Source organism: Elgaria multicarinata, chromosome 9 (assembly GCF_023053635.1).
Source record: "Elgaria multicarinata webbii isolate HBS135686 ecotype San Diego chromosome 9, rElgMul1.1.pri, whole genome shotgun sequence".
Classification (NCBI taxonomy): domain Eukaryota; kingdom Metazoa; phylum Chordata; class Lepidosauria; order Squamata; family Anguidae; genus Elgaria; species Elgaria multicarinata.
Genome location: NC_086179.1, coordinates 36,859,536 through 36,875,078, shown reverse-complemented (window position 1 = coordinate 36,875,078; position 15,543 = coordinate 36,859,536). Strand labels below are relative to the sequence as shown.

The window sequence follows — 15,543 nt, the reverse complement described above, 5'->3', positions numbered from 1 at the left end:
ACCACAGTATAAAAACAACGTAATAATCAACACATCTAAAGATGTATTATGGACAATGCCATTATGATGATGTAGGTGTGCCCCCTGGTGACTTTTTTGTGCTGAGAAGTTATTACTCGCATAATTTTTGTTACTGGAAAATCTGTAATTACAGATGTGCATGTATTTTTAAACAATTTTCCCATAATGGGGGTGGTGGTGTTAGTGGCTGTTACCACTAACAGATGGACAGGAAAAGTAGATTCTGAGAGATCTTGCCGTTCACGCTTGGAAACATAAACACCTAACATCTATCATTTAATGGTCTGAAGATATTACTGCTCTTGCTGCATTTGAATGTATATCCTAGTCACCAATCTTGTGTGAATACTTGTTTAGATATATGGACTGCTTATATTAATATATATCTATTTAAAACAGAAGTGTAAAATCCTTCATTAATTCGTGTTGCAAAATGTTATTGTGAATGGAAATGCTTTTTTGCTATGCTTGGTTGTAGTAGTTTCCCCAAACACACACTTTTTTAATATAACTGAAATAAGTGGTGGTGGTGGTGGGAATAAGCAACATAGGATCTTGTCATGGTATCTAGCAAACACTATACCAGTTTGGAAAATGGGGTCAGAGAAAAGTATCACAATCATCAACTAGACTAGTACTACTTGTGGAGAATATATCACCCACCATTTGGGGTTAACAAAATGTCTTTCTCAAGTTATTAAAATTATGGCTGATAAACATATGCATATGTGACAAATAAGTAGATTGAGACTTGTTACCTTTACAAATAAAGAGATAAAAATGACATTAAAATAGTGTATACTCAACATGAAGATTTAACTCATTTTAATCAAAGTAAAATTCTCAAATAAAAGTCATCTTCAAGTTAAAGACTTATGCTTGAATGTAAAGAACTAATATATTTGTTCAACAGAACTCCCATACCTCCACTTCCTGCTGCAGCTCCTTATGTTCCAGAAAAGCTGCTCTTGAGGGTCAGGGAGCCCTATGGAATAGTATGCCATGCAGCACAAGGGGCTGTAGCTGCTCTTTGTGGAATTGACTGTCTGTGTGTGTGTGTGTGTGGTGTGTGTGTGTAAAACCTTTCGTTCATGCAAGGGGCACTTTGGATTGTTAAATGATCCCTAACGAAGGTATAACTATGTTGGTAACTCTTCACTATACAGATGAAGCAAGAATTAAGGAGAAATGAACATCTCCCCCAAAATTTAAAGAGCGTACAGATAGTTCTAAAAACTGACAAGTCCTCAGTAACTCTGTGGTTTGTTGTGACAGTAATGCACTACTGCAAGTCTCGGGCTTAAGCGTTCCTCTCTCCTCCCACTTCAAAGCAGTCTGATATCCTCATTTCTTAACTAATTTAAAACTAGCCTTTCCAAATCTGGTTCCCTCCAGATGTTTCAGACCATAATTCCCATAATCTCTGACCACTGGGAGTTGTAGTCCAAAAGAACCCACATTGGGGCAAGTTATTTTATACAAACCAGAATTCTCCATATTCAGACAAATGAAAACTGCAGTTTGTTCCAAACTATGACTGAAAGCTTTATATTTCCTCTCCTCATGAACAGAGAAGGGGGAGCATGTGAACATAAGAAGGGCCATGCTGGATCAGACCAAGGGTCCATCTAGTTCAGCACTCAACTGTTGACCAGGGACCCACAAGCGGGACACGGTGCAACAGCATCTCCCACACATGTTCCTCAGCAACTGGAGCATACAGGATTACTGAACCTGAGGCTTGCTGTGGCTTGTCGTCGTAATGACAAACCATGCTTCGCAATTATATCTCAATTAGGACTAAATCAAATCCCAGACTAATTACATCTCTTCAGTCCTAATCTCTCTAAAGCATATCTAAACCAGAAAATTGAACTGAAATATTATTGGAAACAGGCAAGTGACTTACCTTATATAGAATACTGACTGAAAATGCTTTTGAGATTCTAGTTAAAAATTAATTTACATTAAAGGAGTTTAACTTAACTGAAAGCTTTCAAAAGCTTTTGTAGAGAACATTAGTTTAGCTTTTATAAAAACTTTAATCATTAGAGAAAGATCAGTTATTTGCTTTTTCAGTTTGTCTAACAACTGGACAGTTTGCCTAAAAATGGACTTTGCCTAGAGTTCAGAACGGTTCAATCAGATAACGGAATACTCCCCTACTTTCTTCACTTCTAGGTAATGCGTAAGTAATGCGTAAGAACACAGAATGAGCCCTGTTCGATCAAATAAAAGATTTGCCTAATGTAGCCAGCCAATCCTTTGGGGAAGACCATCAGCAGGGTATGAAGGCAACAGTCCTTCCCCACATTGACTTATCCTCAGATATTCCCAGTTAAACCCATCTAAATCAGCTACCATCACATCTTGTAGTAGTCACTTTCAAAATTATATAGTGTGTGACATATTGTCTTATCTGTAACTCCAAGTTCTAGTATTATGGGGTGGGTGGGGAGATTTCCATCCACCTCCTTAAAATTGTAATTTTTATAAACCCCAATCATGTCCCAGCTTAGTCACCTTTTTCTACCCTAGCCCCCCCCCCATTGTTGTGGGGTGTTGTTTTTTTAGCTTTTTCGCACAAAGAATTTGTTCTAACCCTTTAAACATTTGGTTGCCGCTTTCTTTACCTTTTTCAGCTCTATGAAACCCTTTTCAGATGGGGCTATCAGAATTCTAAATGTAGCTGAACCAATTATTTATCAATGCTAAATAGCACAGGTCCAGATCCTTAGGAGACCCACCACAATAGAACAAAATCAAAACACTATAAAAGCACACAGATAAAACATGTTAATGTGAAAAGCCCCAAAGCAATATAATACATCCTATGCGGAAGAAGGTGACTCCACAACAGTGAAAAAAATGCTGATGAGAAGAAAGCCTCTGTGTATGAAAAGTAATTAAGCCTCAGCATTCCTTCATGACTTCTGGTTTAGTTTTAAAATGAAACTGATTAGCTTCAAAGACTGAAGTTTAATGCTTGTCTGGAGCAATACATTTTGGAAAGATGTAAACAGAACATTGACTTGTCAGTGGGTTCCAACCATCTCTCTGCCCATGCTCCAATTTTAAAAGCATAGTTCTGCTACTGTTAGAACATGTGCTCAGTTCCATCAATCACCACAAAACAAAAGGAACTACTCAGTATAAATATGTCAGTTATACTGGGCACTGAGCAGACAAAACACACATACAGGGCTTGTATCTACTGGTAAAATGAGTCTGTGAAGGTCTGAAGAAAGCTGTTGGTATAACTCACATGTGCAGTGCAGTCTGGGCCTTGGCTGCCTCCTGCTTGGTGCTGTATCGGATAAGGGCGGTGCCTTGGGTCAGGTTCAGATGGAATGTCAGCAGTGGACCATGCTGCATGCAGATGGTCCTCAAAGTTGACCCATCAATCTTGGGAAGAACAGGAAACACAAACAACAGGTTTATTCAAAGAAAAGATCAGAGATTTTTCATCTTATAGATTTACTTGAAAAGGCATGATTAATATGTAAAGAAATAATGTCAGGCAATGGACTGTAAATGCCACAAAATAGATAATTTGAACCCTAAGATTGGCAAGCAACATGTCTGAGGCCTTTTAGCTATCCTGTTGATTTTGTGCAAGTTAAACATCAACAACCCACTGTGAGTAATTACTCTCTTTCAGAACCCAGTATCAGTTTTTCTTCTCCTAACTTTTATTTGTTAGCCAAACCCACACATACAGTTTGGTTCATGATATAAAGCCTGACTGTTCTGTAAAAACAGGGAGCTGCTCCAGGGTAAACTCTCTTCTCTTGGACAAGATACAGTCTGTTCTCAGACAATAGTTATGATTACAGCATTATGAACAATCTCATTCCCAGCCTTGAAGAACAGCATGATAATGTTATTCTGCTTAAGAAATGAATAGTAACAACAGAATGTCAGCATCAGCATCACCGCCACCACCAGAAACCTCAATTCACCAAGTGCCGCTCCTTGGGCACCACCTAAGCACCAGAACAAGGGATTTGCATGCTCAGGAGAACTCCAAAGTTCACAGAAGTACAAAATACGTAGGAAAAAACCAAGGGGTAACAACGCCTAAAAGCAGTTCAGTGAGGACTGAGACTGCTCAGCAGACATGGAATACCGTCTGGCTGTTTATGGCATCACGCATGTACAAGAGGGAAGGTTCAAGCAGGCTTGGGGAATACCAAGCTTTGCAGAAGTACCAAAAAACAACCCAATAAGGGTTGAGCATGCTTATCAGCCAAGAAATCCTGGCTGATTGGGTGGGTGGACTGTAAATGGGAAACCATGGGAAAGGGAAAGAACAGGTTGCTTACCTGTAACCATGGTTCTTCGAGTGGTCATCTGTGCAGTCACACTATGGGCTCTGCGCTTGCGCCGAGCCTGTACCTCGGAAAGGTTTGTAGCTGAGAAAAAACGTTATTTAGGCGGGAACCCCTCCCCCACCATCCATTGCGCATGTCCCGCGCGTTCTCGCCTTACCCTCAGTTCCTTTGCGACATGTTATGAACCGAGAGAAAGGCAGGCCTCTTCTGCATCAGAGACACCGAAGAGGGGATGGTGGGTGGGTTGTGTGACTGCACAGATGACCACTCGAAGAACCATGGTTACAGGTAAGCAACCTGTTCTTCTTCTTCGTGGTCTCTGTGCATCACACTATGGGCGAGTACCAAGCTATGACTTACCGGTGGAGGGTCGGTGTCATTGTAGAACTGCTGAGAGGACTGCTCTGCCGAAAGAAGAGTCATTGCGAGACCTGGTATCAACGTTGTAGTGTCTGGCAAAAGTCAGTGGTCGGGACCACGTAGCAGCCTTGCAGATGTCGATTAGAGGGATTCCCTTGGCGAATGCTGTGGATGTGGCTAGGCTTCGAGTGGAATGAGCTTTGACCCCATGTGGGAGCTCGAGCTTAGATAATTGGTATGCAAGTTTGATGGTATGTGTTATCCAAGCTGAGAAGCGTTGTATGGAGACATTTTGACCTTTCTCTTTTCCACCATAACAAATAAAGAGTCTCTGTGATTTTCTAAATTGTTGTGTCCTTTCTTTGTAAAATGCTAGGGCGCGACGTACGTCTAGACAGTGAAGTCTCCTTTCTAAATCCGAAGATGGAGAAGGAAAAAAGGTGGGTAACACTATAGGCTGATTAATGTGGAAATCAGTAACCACCTTGGGAAGGAAGGTTAGATCTGGTCGGAGAACCACTTTATCTTTGTGAAAGATAGTGAAGGGAGGGTCGATGCGCAAAGCACAGAGTTCGCTAGCCCTTCTTCCAGATGATATTGCTGTTAGAAAGGCTGTTTTCCATGTTAAGAGATGTAAAGGAGCTGTTGCAAGAGGTTCGAAAGGTTTTGCAGTGAGTATGTTGAGGACTACAGAGAGGCTCCAACTTGGAGTTATTGGTTTGATGGGCGGAATGAGGTTCTTTAGCCCCTTCATGAACCGTTTTATTATGGGTGTAGAGAAAAGAGTCCTGTTGTTAATTTCTCCTCTGAATGTGGAGAGAGCCGCTAGGTATACTCTGATAGAAGTATATTTTAGACCTTTGTCATATAGGTGATGTAAGAAGCCTAGGATGTGTTGAATAGAGCAGGTGTTTGGTTGAAAAGAGTTGCGTTGTGCGAATTGGGTAAAGTAGTCCCATTTTCTTTGGTATGACTTTGTGGTTGATGGCTTTATGGCTGCAGATAGGATGGTCCTTATTTGTGGTGAAAAATTTGTTGAGGATATAGTAGTCTCTAAGGGTGGATTCTCCATGCTGTTAGATGGAGGGTCTGTATATCCGGGTGATGGATGAGGCCTCTGTTGCATGACAGCAGGTCTGTTGTTGGTGGTAGAGGGTAGAATATTCCCCTCGCTGCTTTGAGGAGAGGAGAGAACCAGGCTTGTCTGGGCCAACGAGGGGCGATGAGGATGCAGTCTGTGTTGTCTAGGATGATCTTGGTGACTACTTTGTGGAGTAGTGGAAATGGCGGAAATATATAGAAGAGGGTGCCTTGCCAGGTGTGGAGAAAGGCGTCTCCCATAGAATTGGTACCTATTCCTGCTCTGGAGCAGTATGCAGGGCATACGCTGTTTTCCTCTGAGGCAAAGAGGTCGATGGAAGGTTGGCCCCAGGTGCGAAAGAGGGTGTTTAATACAGGTTGTGCGAGATTCCATTCGTGTTGGAGATGGAACTGACGGCTTAATGTGTCTGCCAGGTCGTTGTTTGATCCTGCGATATGAAGAGCGGTAAGGCGAATACCTCGAGGGATCGTCCATTCGAGGAGGCGGAGAGTGAGGTTGACGAGGTTGGGAGAGCGAGTGCCTCCTTCCTTGTTGATATGCCAGAGAACTGTAGTGTTGTCTGTAACAATCTGAACATGTTGGTGAGATAGATGGTTCTCGAAGGCCAGTAAGGCCTTTTTGACGGCTTGAAGTTCGAGGAAATTGATGTGTTGTTTTGAGTCTTGTGAGGACCAGCGGCCTTGGATTTGAAGATTGCCGCAGTGGGCTCCCCAACCTATGGTGGAGGCATCGGTTGTGAGGACTCTCGAAGGCGGTGGCTGCTGGAAAGGAATGCCCTTTAGGAGGTGGTTTATGATGGTCCACCAGCGTAGGGAGCGAACGATGTCGTGAGGGACAGTGAGAAATACACGTCTTGCATCGCAGTCTTTGTTGTAGTGAAGAATGAACCATAGTTGTAGTGGTCTCATATGGAATCTGGCCCATTCGACTACGGCTACAGTGGAAGCCATGTGGCCTAAAAGTTGTTGAATGGCATGGGCAGAGGAGCGTGGAGCGGACATCACGTGAAGTGCTTTGTGCGTGAGGAGGCGCGCTCGGTCTCGAGGGAGATATGCTCTGGCCGTAGGTGCGTGGAGATAGGCTCCTATGAACTGTACCGATTGGGTTGGTTGTAGAACCGACTTTTCTTGGTTGATACAGAGACCCAGGTTGTTGAGGAGGGTGAGAGTGTATGATATGCTGTTGTGGAGGTCGGTTTTGGAGTCCGATACGATCAACCAATCGTCGAGGTAAGGGTATACCTCGATGCCTTGTAGACGGAGGTGTGCACATACTACGGCCATGCATTTGGTAAAAACTCTCGGGGCTGTCGATAGGCCGAACGGGAGCACCCGAAATTGGTAGACGTTGTCTCCTATGCTGAAACGTAGAAAGTGGCGGAAGGATTTGTTGATGGCAATATGAAAGTATGCATCTTTGAGGTCTATTACTGCAAACCAAGCGGTTTTTCTTAGAAGTGGGAGGATGGATTGCAGGGTGATCATTTTGAATTTCTTGGGACGAATGAATTTGTTGATGCCTCTTAAATCCAAAATGGGTCGAAGACCCCCATCCCTTTTGGGTACTGTGAAGTACCGAGAGAAGAATCCGTTTGCGCGAAGGTGGTGAGGGACTTTTTCGATTGCACCTTTGTGTAGTAGAGTGCGGGTCTCTTCTAACAGTGGTTGTGATGGAGTGGTGCGTTTTACGATGCCGATTGGTGGGATGGAGTCGAATTCTATGCGGTATCCTGTAAGGATGATGTTTAAGACCCATGAATCTGAAGTAATGTTTTCCCATGTGTGGAAGTAAGAGGCAAGGCGATCTTGGAAGTTGTGAGATTGGGGAGGCATGGCGTCAAAGGCGACGTTTGGTGAAGGTATCCGTTTTCTTTTGGGTACGGAATTTGGATGATGAGTTGGCTGGTTTCTTTTGAAACTGTTGAAAAGGTTGAGACCTTGGTAGTCTGTCAAAGGTAGGTCTTTGGGTGTATTGTTGTTGAGGTCGAAGCCAGCGTCTTGGTCTTTGAGGCTGGTGTTGCTGTTGAGAAGGGGTTAAGCCCATTCTTTTTGCGGTGTTACGTGCTTTTTGAACAGTATCGAGTTGTTCATCGGTTTTGGAGTTGAAGAGTCCCTCGGCATCGAAGGGGAGATCTTCGATGCGGGAGCGAGTCTCTGGAGTAAGAGTGGCTGAACGAAGCCATGCGTGGCGGCGTAAAGCAATAGAGCCAGTCATTAGTTTAGAGTAACAGTCTGCCTGGTGTCGAGTGGAGTTGGTCTGGAGTTTAGATAATCGGGACGCTTGGGCATGGAATGCGCGGGCGAGTTCTCGTTGGTCTTCAGGTAAGTAATCGCAAAGCGATCCGATTTTATCCCACAAGAATAGTTGATAGCGGGACATCAATGCTTGGTAGTTGGTAACTCTGAGACCAAGAGCTGCTGCTGAGTAAGCGCGACGTCCCATGAAGTCTAAGCGTCGTCCCTCCTTGTCTACTGGGGCAGTATGTGTCTTTTGGGATCTAGAGTGGGAGGATTCCACAATGATAGAGTTTGGTTTTGGATGGGAGAATAAAAATTCCACATCTTTGGTTTGGACTTTATACATAGACTCTAACTTACGTGATGTAGGAGTCATTGTTGAAGGCGAGGTCCAGGTTTGCTTTATTGTTTGAAGTAAGATGGGTGAGAAAGGAATCTCCACTGGGGTTGCTGATTCCGGGTATATTGCATCGAAAAATGGGTCCTGAATTTGTTCTTGCTGCTGTTGAGCGTCGACTCCTAATGCTGTAGCCATGTGGAGGATTTGTTCAGCGAAAGACCCCATTTCTTCTGATGGAGATGGGTGGTCTTTGGTTCCCACTGCGTCGTCTGGTGATGGCATCGACGGGGGGGAAGTGGATGCTGAGGAGGCATCGGAGTCATAGTCCTCAATAGGAGGTTGAAGTATGGGTCTTGGTGTTGTAGTCGCCGGAAGCAGAGGAAGCCGTTGGGAGGAAACCAATAGCGAGGTTGAGCGTGGCGGAACAGGGGGAAGTTGTGCCTCCTGTTCTACTTCTTGAACGTAGCGTTGTTGATGGTGTGTATCCGGGTATGGATCACGGTATCTTTCTCTCCTATAGTGGGGAGAGTAGTCCCGGTGTGTGTAGTAGTAATCGGAGTATCTATCCCAATCGTGAGGGGATCTGGATCGGCTGCGGTGCGATGCACGGTAGTACCGGTTGTAATGCTCCCTGTAATGTGGCGGGGAGTGTTGGTGAGATGTCGATCTAGGAGAGTATCGATCATGATAGTACCAGTCATGGTTCCGCTGTACGGGTACGAGGTCATCTGAGCGAGGTGGTTCTCTGTTAGAGGGATGTCGAGTTGGTGAACGTTGGTGCCCATGGTGTCGAGAAGGCGGTATTGCCTCTGCTCGAGTGTCCTGTTGAGAGACAGGAGATGGCGGAGAGGGTTCTGCCGGGGACAGAGGTTCCCTTATCTCGCCTTCAGACGTGGTAGAGAGAAGTTCAATGGTCGGGCGTTTGGCCAGGTTTGAACTCTCTGCCGTTGGTGGTAATTGAGACACGGCTACCAGTCTGCGTGATTGTGATGATTTCTTTTGTTTCTTTGGGTGAGGCTCTGGCGGGGATTTGGCTTTCTTTGCTTTCTTGGAGAGTTTCTTTGCTGTCGATACCGTAAGAGTTCGCGAAGTCGAAGGTGGCGGTGGAATTGTTGTCGGTATCGATGTGACGGTCGATGTCGAAGCTTTCGGTATCGAGGTCGTAGGGGACGCCATGTTTACGGGTTGGAGAGTTTGTTTCCAAAGTTGTGCTTTTAAGCGGTCTGAGCGGTGGCGTCTAGTTTGCTTAGAAAAAGCCTGGCAGTGGTGGCAAGTTTCTACTATGTGCGTTTCTCCAAGACAAAGGAGACAAAGAGAGTGCCCGTCTGCTGCTGGTAGCTTACTGCTACAACGGACGCATTTTCGAAAAGGGGCCTTAAGGGCCATACAAAGTAGAAGTTAGTAGTAGGATAGAAAAGAGAATAACTTTTTTTTTTTTTTTTTTTTTTTTTTAGGAGGAAAAAAGGGTGCGAGGAGATTGGAGAAGAATTAAGTAAGAAAGAAAAGAGAATGGAAGAAAAAAACTCAGCTACTGCAAGAAGAAGCGAGGAGGAACCTTTCGACGAGGCGCTAGGTAAGGCGGTCGCAAAGGAACTGAGGGTAAGGCGAGAACGCGCGGGACATGCGCAATGGATGGTGGGGGAGGGGTTCCCGCCTAAATAACGTTTTTTCTCAGCTACAAACCTTTCCGAGGTACAGGCTCGGCGCAAGCGCAGAGCCCATAGTGTGATGCACAGAGACCACGAAGAAGAAGGGAATTGATTTGCTGGTGGGGTTTTGTTATTATTTGCTACTTAGCCATAGTTTCACTCTGATTACCATTATCCATATTCTATTTCATGTTTTTTAATTCCTCAACAATAGATTTATCAACTTGATACTATTTGAAATGGGATTTAAGGGCAGGATTACTAAATCCTGATATTTTACATCTGCTCCAATTTTTGTTGGACTTTATAAGATAGGAAAACTATCAGCACTTCCTCAGGTATATTGTAGGACACTGTAACATTCTTCCCCAACATGGTGCCCTCCAGATGTGCTGGACTACAAGTCTCATAATTACAGTCCAACACATCTGGAGGGTATCAGGTTGGGAAAGGTTGCTATAATATATCCATTAGTAACTGGGTCTATTATCCATTTGCAACAGGATGCTCCCTTCTAAGTGAAATCAAAAAAGTATAGCCTCTCATTGAACGGGCAAGGCAAGCGGTTCAATCGAAGGGGGGGACACAATAATTGCATGCCTTTGAGCTGAGGATGTATGCATGCCTGCGCAAGGATCTGGAATACCCAGGTGCTCCTTGCATTCAGGCACTATCCCCAAGATGCTAGCTTCTACAGAATCTTGGCAATAGTCTCACGGCAAAGACAGCCCTAACACTTTCCTTCCTTTCTTCCCCATAGTTCCTATGGTTATGGTTCATCGGTATAGGGAATGGCCTAGAACCTGTGCTGTGTACTTTGGCTACCAATCAACACTAGGCAAATTAGTAGTGCTAGGACCAGCCTGTCTGGAAGCACCCAAATGCCTTTTCCTTCTTCATTACAAAATAAATGTTTGTAAAGAACATTTACAATATTATTATTCAATAGTTGTTATATTTTAATATAGTTTATATATCCCATTTATAAAGAGAGATATACTCTGATTTTTATTTATCAGCTTAAGGACATGATAAATTTGCATGTTTATAATATGAAACCTGCATACAAGTACAGCCTTAAAATAATGTATGTATTAAAATTAAACCTCTTAAAATAAACACTATTTCAGTTTCTTCACAGCCAACTCATTAAAAAAGAGGATCAATTACAATTGTTCTTTGTCTTGTTATTGACAGATTCCTGCTTTTCAGAGACTGCAGAATCATCCAGATATTCAATAATGCTTAAGAAGACTTTCCTTTTATCTCACCTGACTCAAAACTCCACTCACCCCTATGCCTCCCCTCCTCTAAACTGAGAAATGTATACTGCAGGTGGTTCAACCTCTTACTATGCTTAGAGAAAATGAATGCATTCGGGCAAGCTGAGGCAGGTTACATATGGCAGCCCCACTGGGGGATTGTCGTGTTGTGCAAACCTATTGAGTGTGGGTTATGCAAGGCTTAACACTTGCCATGTTTGCACAACCCCGAAACAGGGGTTGCATATGTGACCTGGCACCCATGGGTGCCGTGGGTTGTCCAAACCCCATCATGTTCTCTAGCCAGAGTAAGACATTGCACCACCCACACAGTGCATGCATTTCTTCAAAATGGCAGCTGCTCACATCCCAAATGTGCCACAGCCTCACTGTGGGTTAAATAACCCACAGTGGTCTGCGGTGTCATGTGAACAGCACCAATATTTGAAGATCCCAATATTCCTTGAGTTTGGATTGGTATTTTGTATTACCAATGTAATAAACTGTTGAAATCAGGAATACAAAGTAATTTATTTTGAACGGCGAAATTGAGACACAAATAAATGTAGGAGCAACCTTACTAGACTTGAGTTTTTCTGGCAGCAGTGCTGGAAACATTCTGTGGTTTTGCTATGGAAACCACAGAGAGAAAACTGGCAGTTCTGCTTAGTTAGAAGAAGCTGGAAGAGTGGTGATAAACACTATGTTTTGCATTCACAAAATTGTACACTTACCTAAATAAACAAGCATAACAATTGATTCACAAAAGTAGAATGAATTAAGTGTGACAGCTTGGTTTTTAAGAGGTACCTTATGTCCTAAACATACTTATCATACTAGGTAGTTTGTTTGACTACTGAGGTAAAACAGAACTGCAATGGTATTTATTAAAAAGTGTCAACAATTCAGAATTTTCAACCTTCAGTAATGTTGTAAACCACCCACAGAGCTTCTGCTATAGGGCCGTATATAAATGAAATGAAATAGATGATCATGATGATGGGCAGAAGATACCTGTGGAGTAAGATTGTGAAGAACCAGCCAATAGCTGGGACGAACGGATCCACCATCACTCCAGGTAGAGGCTGCAAATATTAAAACAGCAGACATTTAGATAAGACCCACTTCAAACACTTGTTAAAACACAAAAACAAAATGAATTTTGTGCTTTATAGAAACTATTAAAGACAGGTTGCTTAGCTCTAACTAGTTCAAGTGGTCATCTGCGCAGTCACACATCTGTGTCCTGTGCTTGCGCAGACGAACATTTGGAACAATTTAGAGCCATGCAAAGGAGTTTTGGCAGGAAGCCCAAACCCAATTCTTATTACACACACTCTGAGGGGAGTGGCTCCTTCCTTCCTTCTCAGTTCTTAACAGACTCACAACAGCTATATAAGAAAGAATGCAAGGCAAGAGTAGGACAAAAACAACACCTGTAGCAGGGAAGGAGGGTGGATTGTTTGACTGCAGAGATGACCACTCAGTGAATAACCGTTATGGGTAAACAACCTGTCTTTCTTCTTTATGTTTCTGTGCAGTCTCACATATGACAGAACAGTAAGCTGACTTATCTGGAGGTGGGAACCAGAGAGCTCAGCACAGCACTTCCAAAATAAGCAACTGCCCTTGCCTAACACACAATGTCTAACAAACATGGACAGTTGTGACTGAATAACAACCCAGCACAGTTTAGGGACAGAGATCCTTCTGAGAAAGACTGTGGATAATGTGATGATTCTCATAAAGTTTGCACGGATTTTTGTCAGTACAGGGAGCAGGGCCAATTCATAAGATCTTGATAGCTGACAAAAGCTTAAAGAAATGCTGACGTACACTGGTAGGTCATCCAGAACCTGTCAATATAGAAGGTCAGAGCAAGACAGGAGTCTACAATATGCAAACATCATTTGAACCTCAATTAGTGGTTAAGGGAAAACAGAGGCAAGACAATGTCCTGCTTTAAGTGCAAAGCTGATACCACCTTAGGTAGAAAAGATAAGGACTGAGCACCACCTTATTCCTGTGAAGAGCCTGTATGGCGGAGAGTACATAATATACTAATTTGTCTGGCAGAGATAATCGCCACCTGGAAAATGACAAGGAGTAAGAGCAACCACAGGTCACAAATAGCCAGTATCTCAAAAGGTTTTGCTACCAGCTAAATGAAGACCACCAACAGGTTCCATGGAGGCAGGGGAGCTAAAACAAGAGAGTAGAGATTCAATAGACCATTCTTAAACTGTTTCACCAATGGGTATAAAAAAGTCTGGTCCTCAACAAGACACTGAAAACCACAAATAGCCATCAAACAAGCTTTAAGGGAGGAGACAGTTGCTCCTTCATATCTAAGGAACAGGAGAAAGCATAGTATGCCAACGATTGCATATTAAAAAGTGTCAAAACTGTACTGTGCCAAAGACCTCTTGACTGCATGAGAAACCTGTGTGGACAGTTTATATGCTCTACCTCATTGGAAAGATGAGCTAGGAATAGATCCACCATCAATCAATCAATCAATCAATCAATCAATTTTTACTACGGTAATAGACCAGCAGATTAAAAGTAGGTAGAAATACAGTAATTATAAAAGCAAGCCAAATTAACAACAGGGAGACAAGAGTCACTGACCAGCAGATTAAAATAACTACCCTCTTAATAGCACTGGTGAACAGCATGACAAGCTTAAATTCCCAAATAAACAAATCACCAAACCTATGTGGAAAACTGAGTAGGATAAAGGACAGGATGAAAAGGCCTAGAAATTCTACGAAGGGGGTTAAAAATGTAACAAAGGCAAATAATACCAAAAACCAAAAGACAATACCTTGTAAAAAAATGAATACTCTTAAATAGTTAGAAAAAGTCTCCAAACAGAAAGATGAACAAAACATCAGGCAAATAGCTGATCCAAATACCAGTGAGAAAGCAAAAAGCAAGAAACATGCCGAGGAAAATCATATGCCTACGCTGGGAATCAAACCTGATCTTTCTGTAGACCAAAACTTTTTAATGTTAACAGAGCCTCAGTATGAGCACTTGGATACACATGATCCTTGGATTATTATTCCACCATGCCATCAGTTTGAAGTTGAGGAGATCAGGGTGGAAAGTCCGCTCATAGCCCTGAGAGATGAGGTCTGATATTTTAAAACTGCTACTGCATCAGAATCACAGAACTCTTTAGAACAAAACCCAAACTGTCAAGAATGCACAAATGATTCCTCTACTCACATGTTCAGAAACTGAGCATAAATGTCTATCAGTAAAATATACTTTAGATCAATAATTTTAATAAGGAAATATTTTGGGGTGTGTGTGTGTAAAAAGCTGGGTAACAATATATAAATACTTTGTCTTAAATTCTAACCTAAAGGGATCCAGGCAGTACTCATTGAGCATAGGCCCCACTTGAGAGTGGTAAAGATGCTCACCAACAAAGAATGAACCAAAATAAAATAAAACACAAAAATACAACAAACACCGGAGAGAGAAAAGGTGCGGAAAACAAAAAGAAATTAAAAAGCCCCTAGCTCATGCTTTCTTGGGGGAAGTTGAGAGTTCCTTGTGATCCCTCCAACGAAAATGCTCTCATATAGCTCTAAGAAGTTCTGAACATTATTCTGTATAGAGATGACCACAAAGAACAACTTAAACTTTTCAAGAACCCAATGAATCCCAACAATCCCAAATATGTTCCTCACTTAAGGTGCTTACAAGCAACCCTTGTCATAGCATCTTATTTTTAGAATTTCCTAATTACTTCTCATTCAGTTTCCCCAGTAGAACCTGGTAAACATTCCAGGTCACCATTGTTCTTCTCAGAAAGGGATATTCCTTCCTTCATTGAGTAAATATAACTATCTCTAATATGAAGGTCTCATCATATCCAGACAATACTGCAGAATTTGTACACCCTTGACGTCCAAGTAATAAGAAAGTTCTACCCACCAGAGGCAAGTCTTGAATCCTGTGCCCCCCACCCCCTGAGTGAGCGGGGTGCTGTGCTGCTCCAGGGAGAGGATGGTTTTGGATTACTCAAACCAGGAGGTGGGCGGGGCAGCCCTGTAGTGTTTCTTGAGGAAATATGGTTTTTCCACATCTTGTTGGATATATGACTGGGATTGGGTCCTATGGGATCTGGGGACCATGTTGATTTGTAATCACTGAACTTTGCTAAAACAGAGATAAGGAAAAGGCTATAATTAGTGATAGTTAATCAACACAACACAGCTTAG

At 42.8% G+C, this 15,543-nt stretch overlaps 1 protein-coding gene across 5 annotated transcripts in view; it reads right to left on the bottom strand.

Annotated features, from left to right (window-relative positions):
- TNRC6B (trinucleotide repeat containing adaptor 6B) overlaps positions 1–15,543 on the bottom strand; it is a 126,213-nt gene that overhangs the window by 1,526 nt on the left and 109,144 nt on the right. For all 5 annotated transcript variants that reach the window (XM_063133561.1, XM_063133566.1, XM_063133564.1 and 2 more), the window contains 3 exons: positions 15,257–15,481; positions 12,320–12,390; positions 3,287–3,426 (listed from right to left, as the gene is read on the bottom strand). In XM_063133561.1, the coding sequence (XP_062989631.1) occupies positions 3,287–3,426; positions 12,320–12,390; positions 15,257–15,481 (436 nt within the window). The remainder of the gene's footprint in view (positions 1–3,286; positions 3,427–12,319; positions 12,391–15,256; positions 15,482–15,543) is intronic.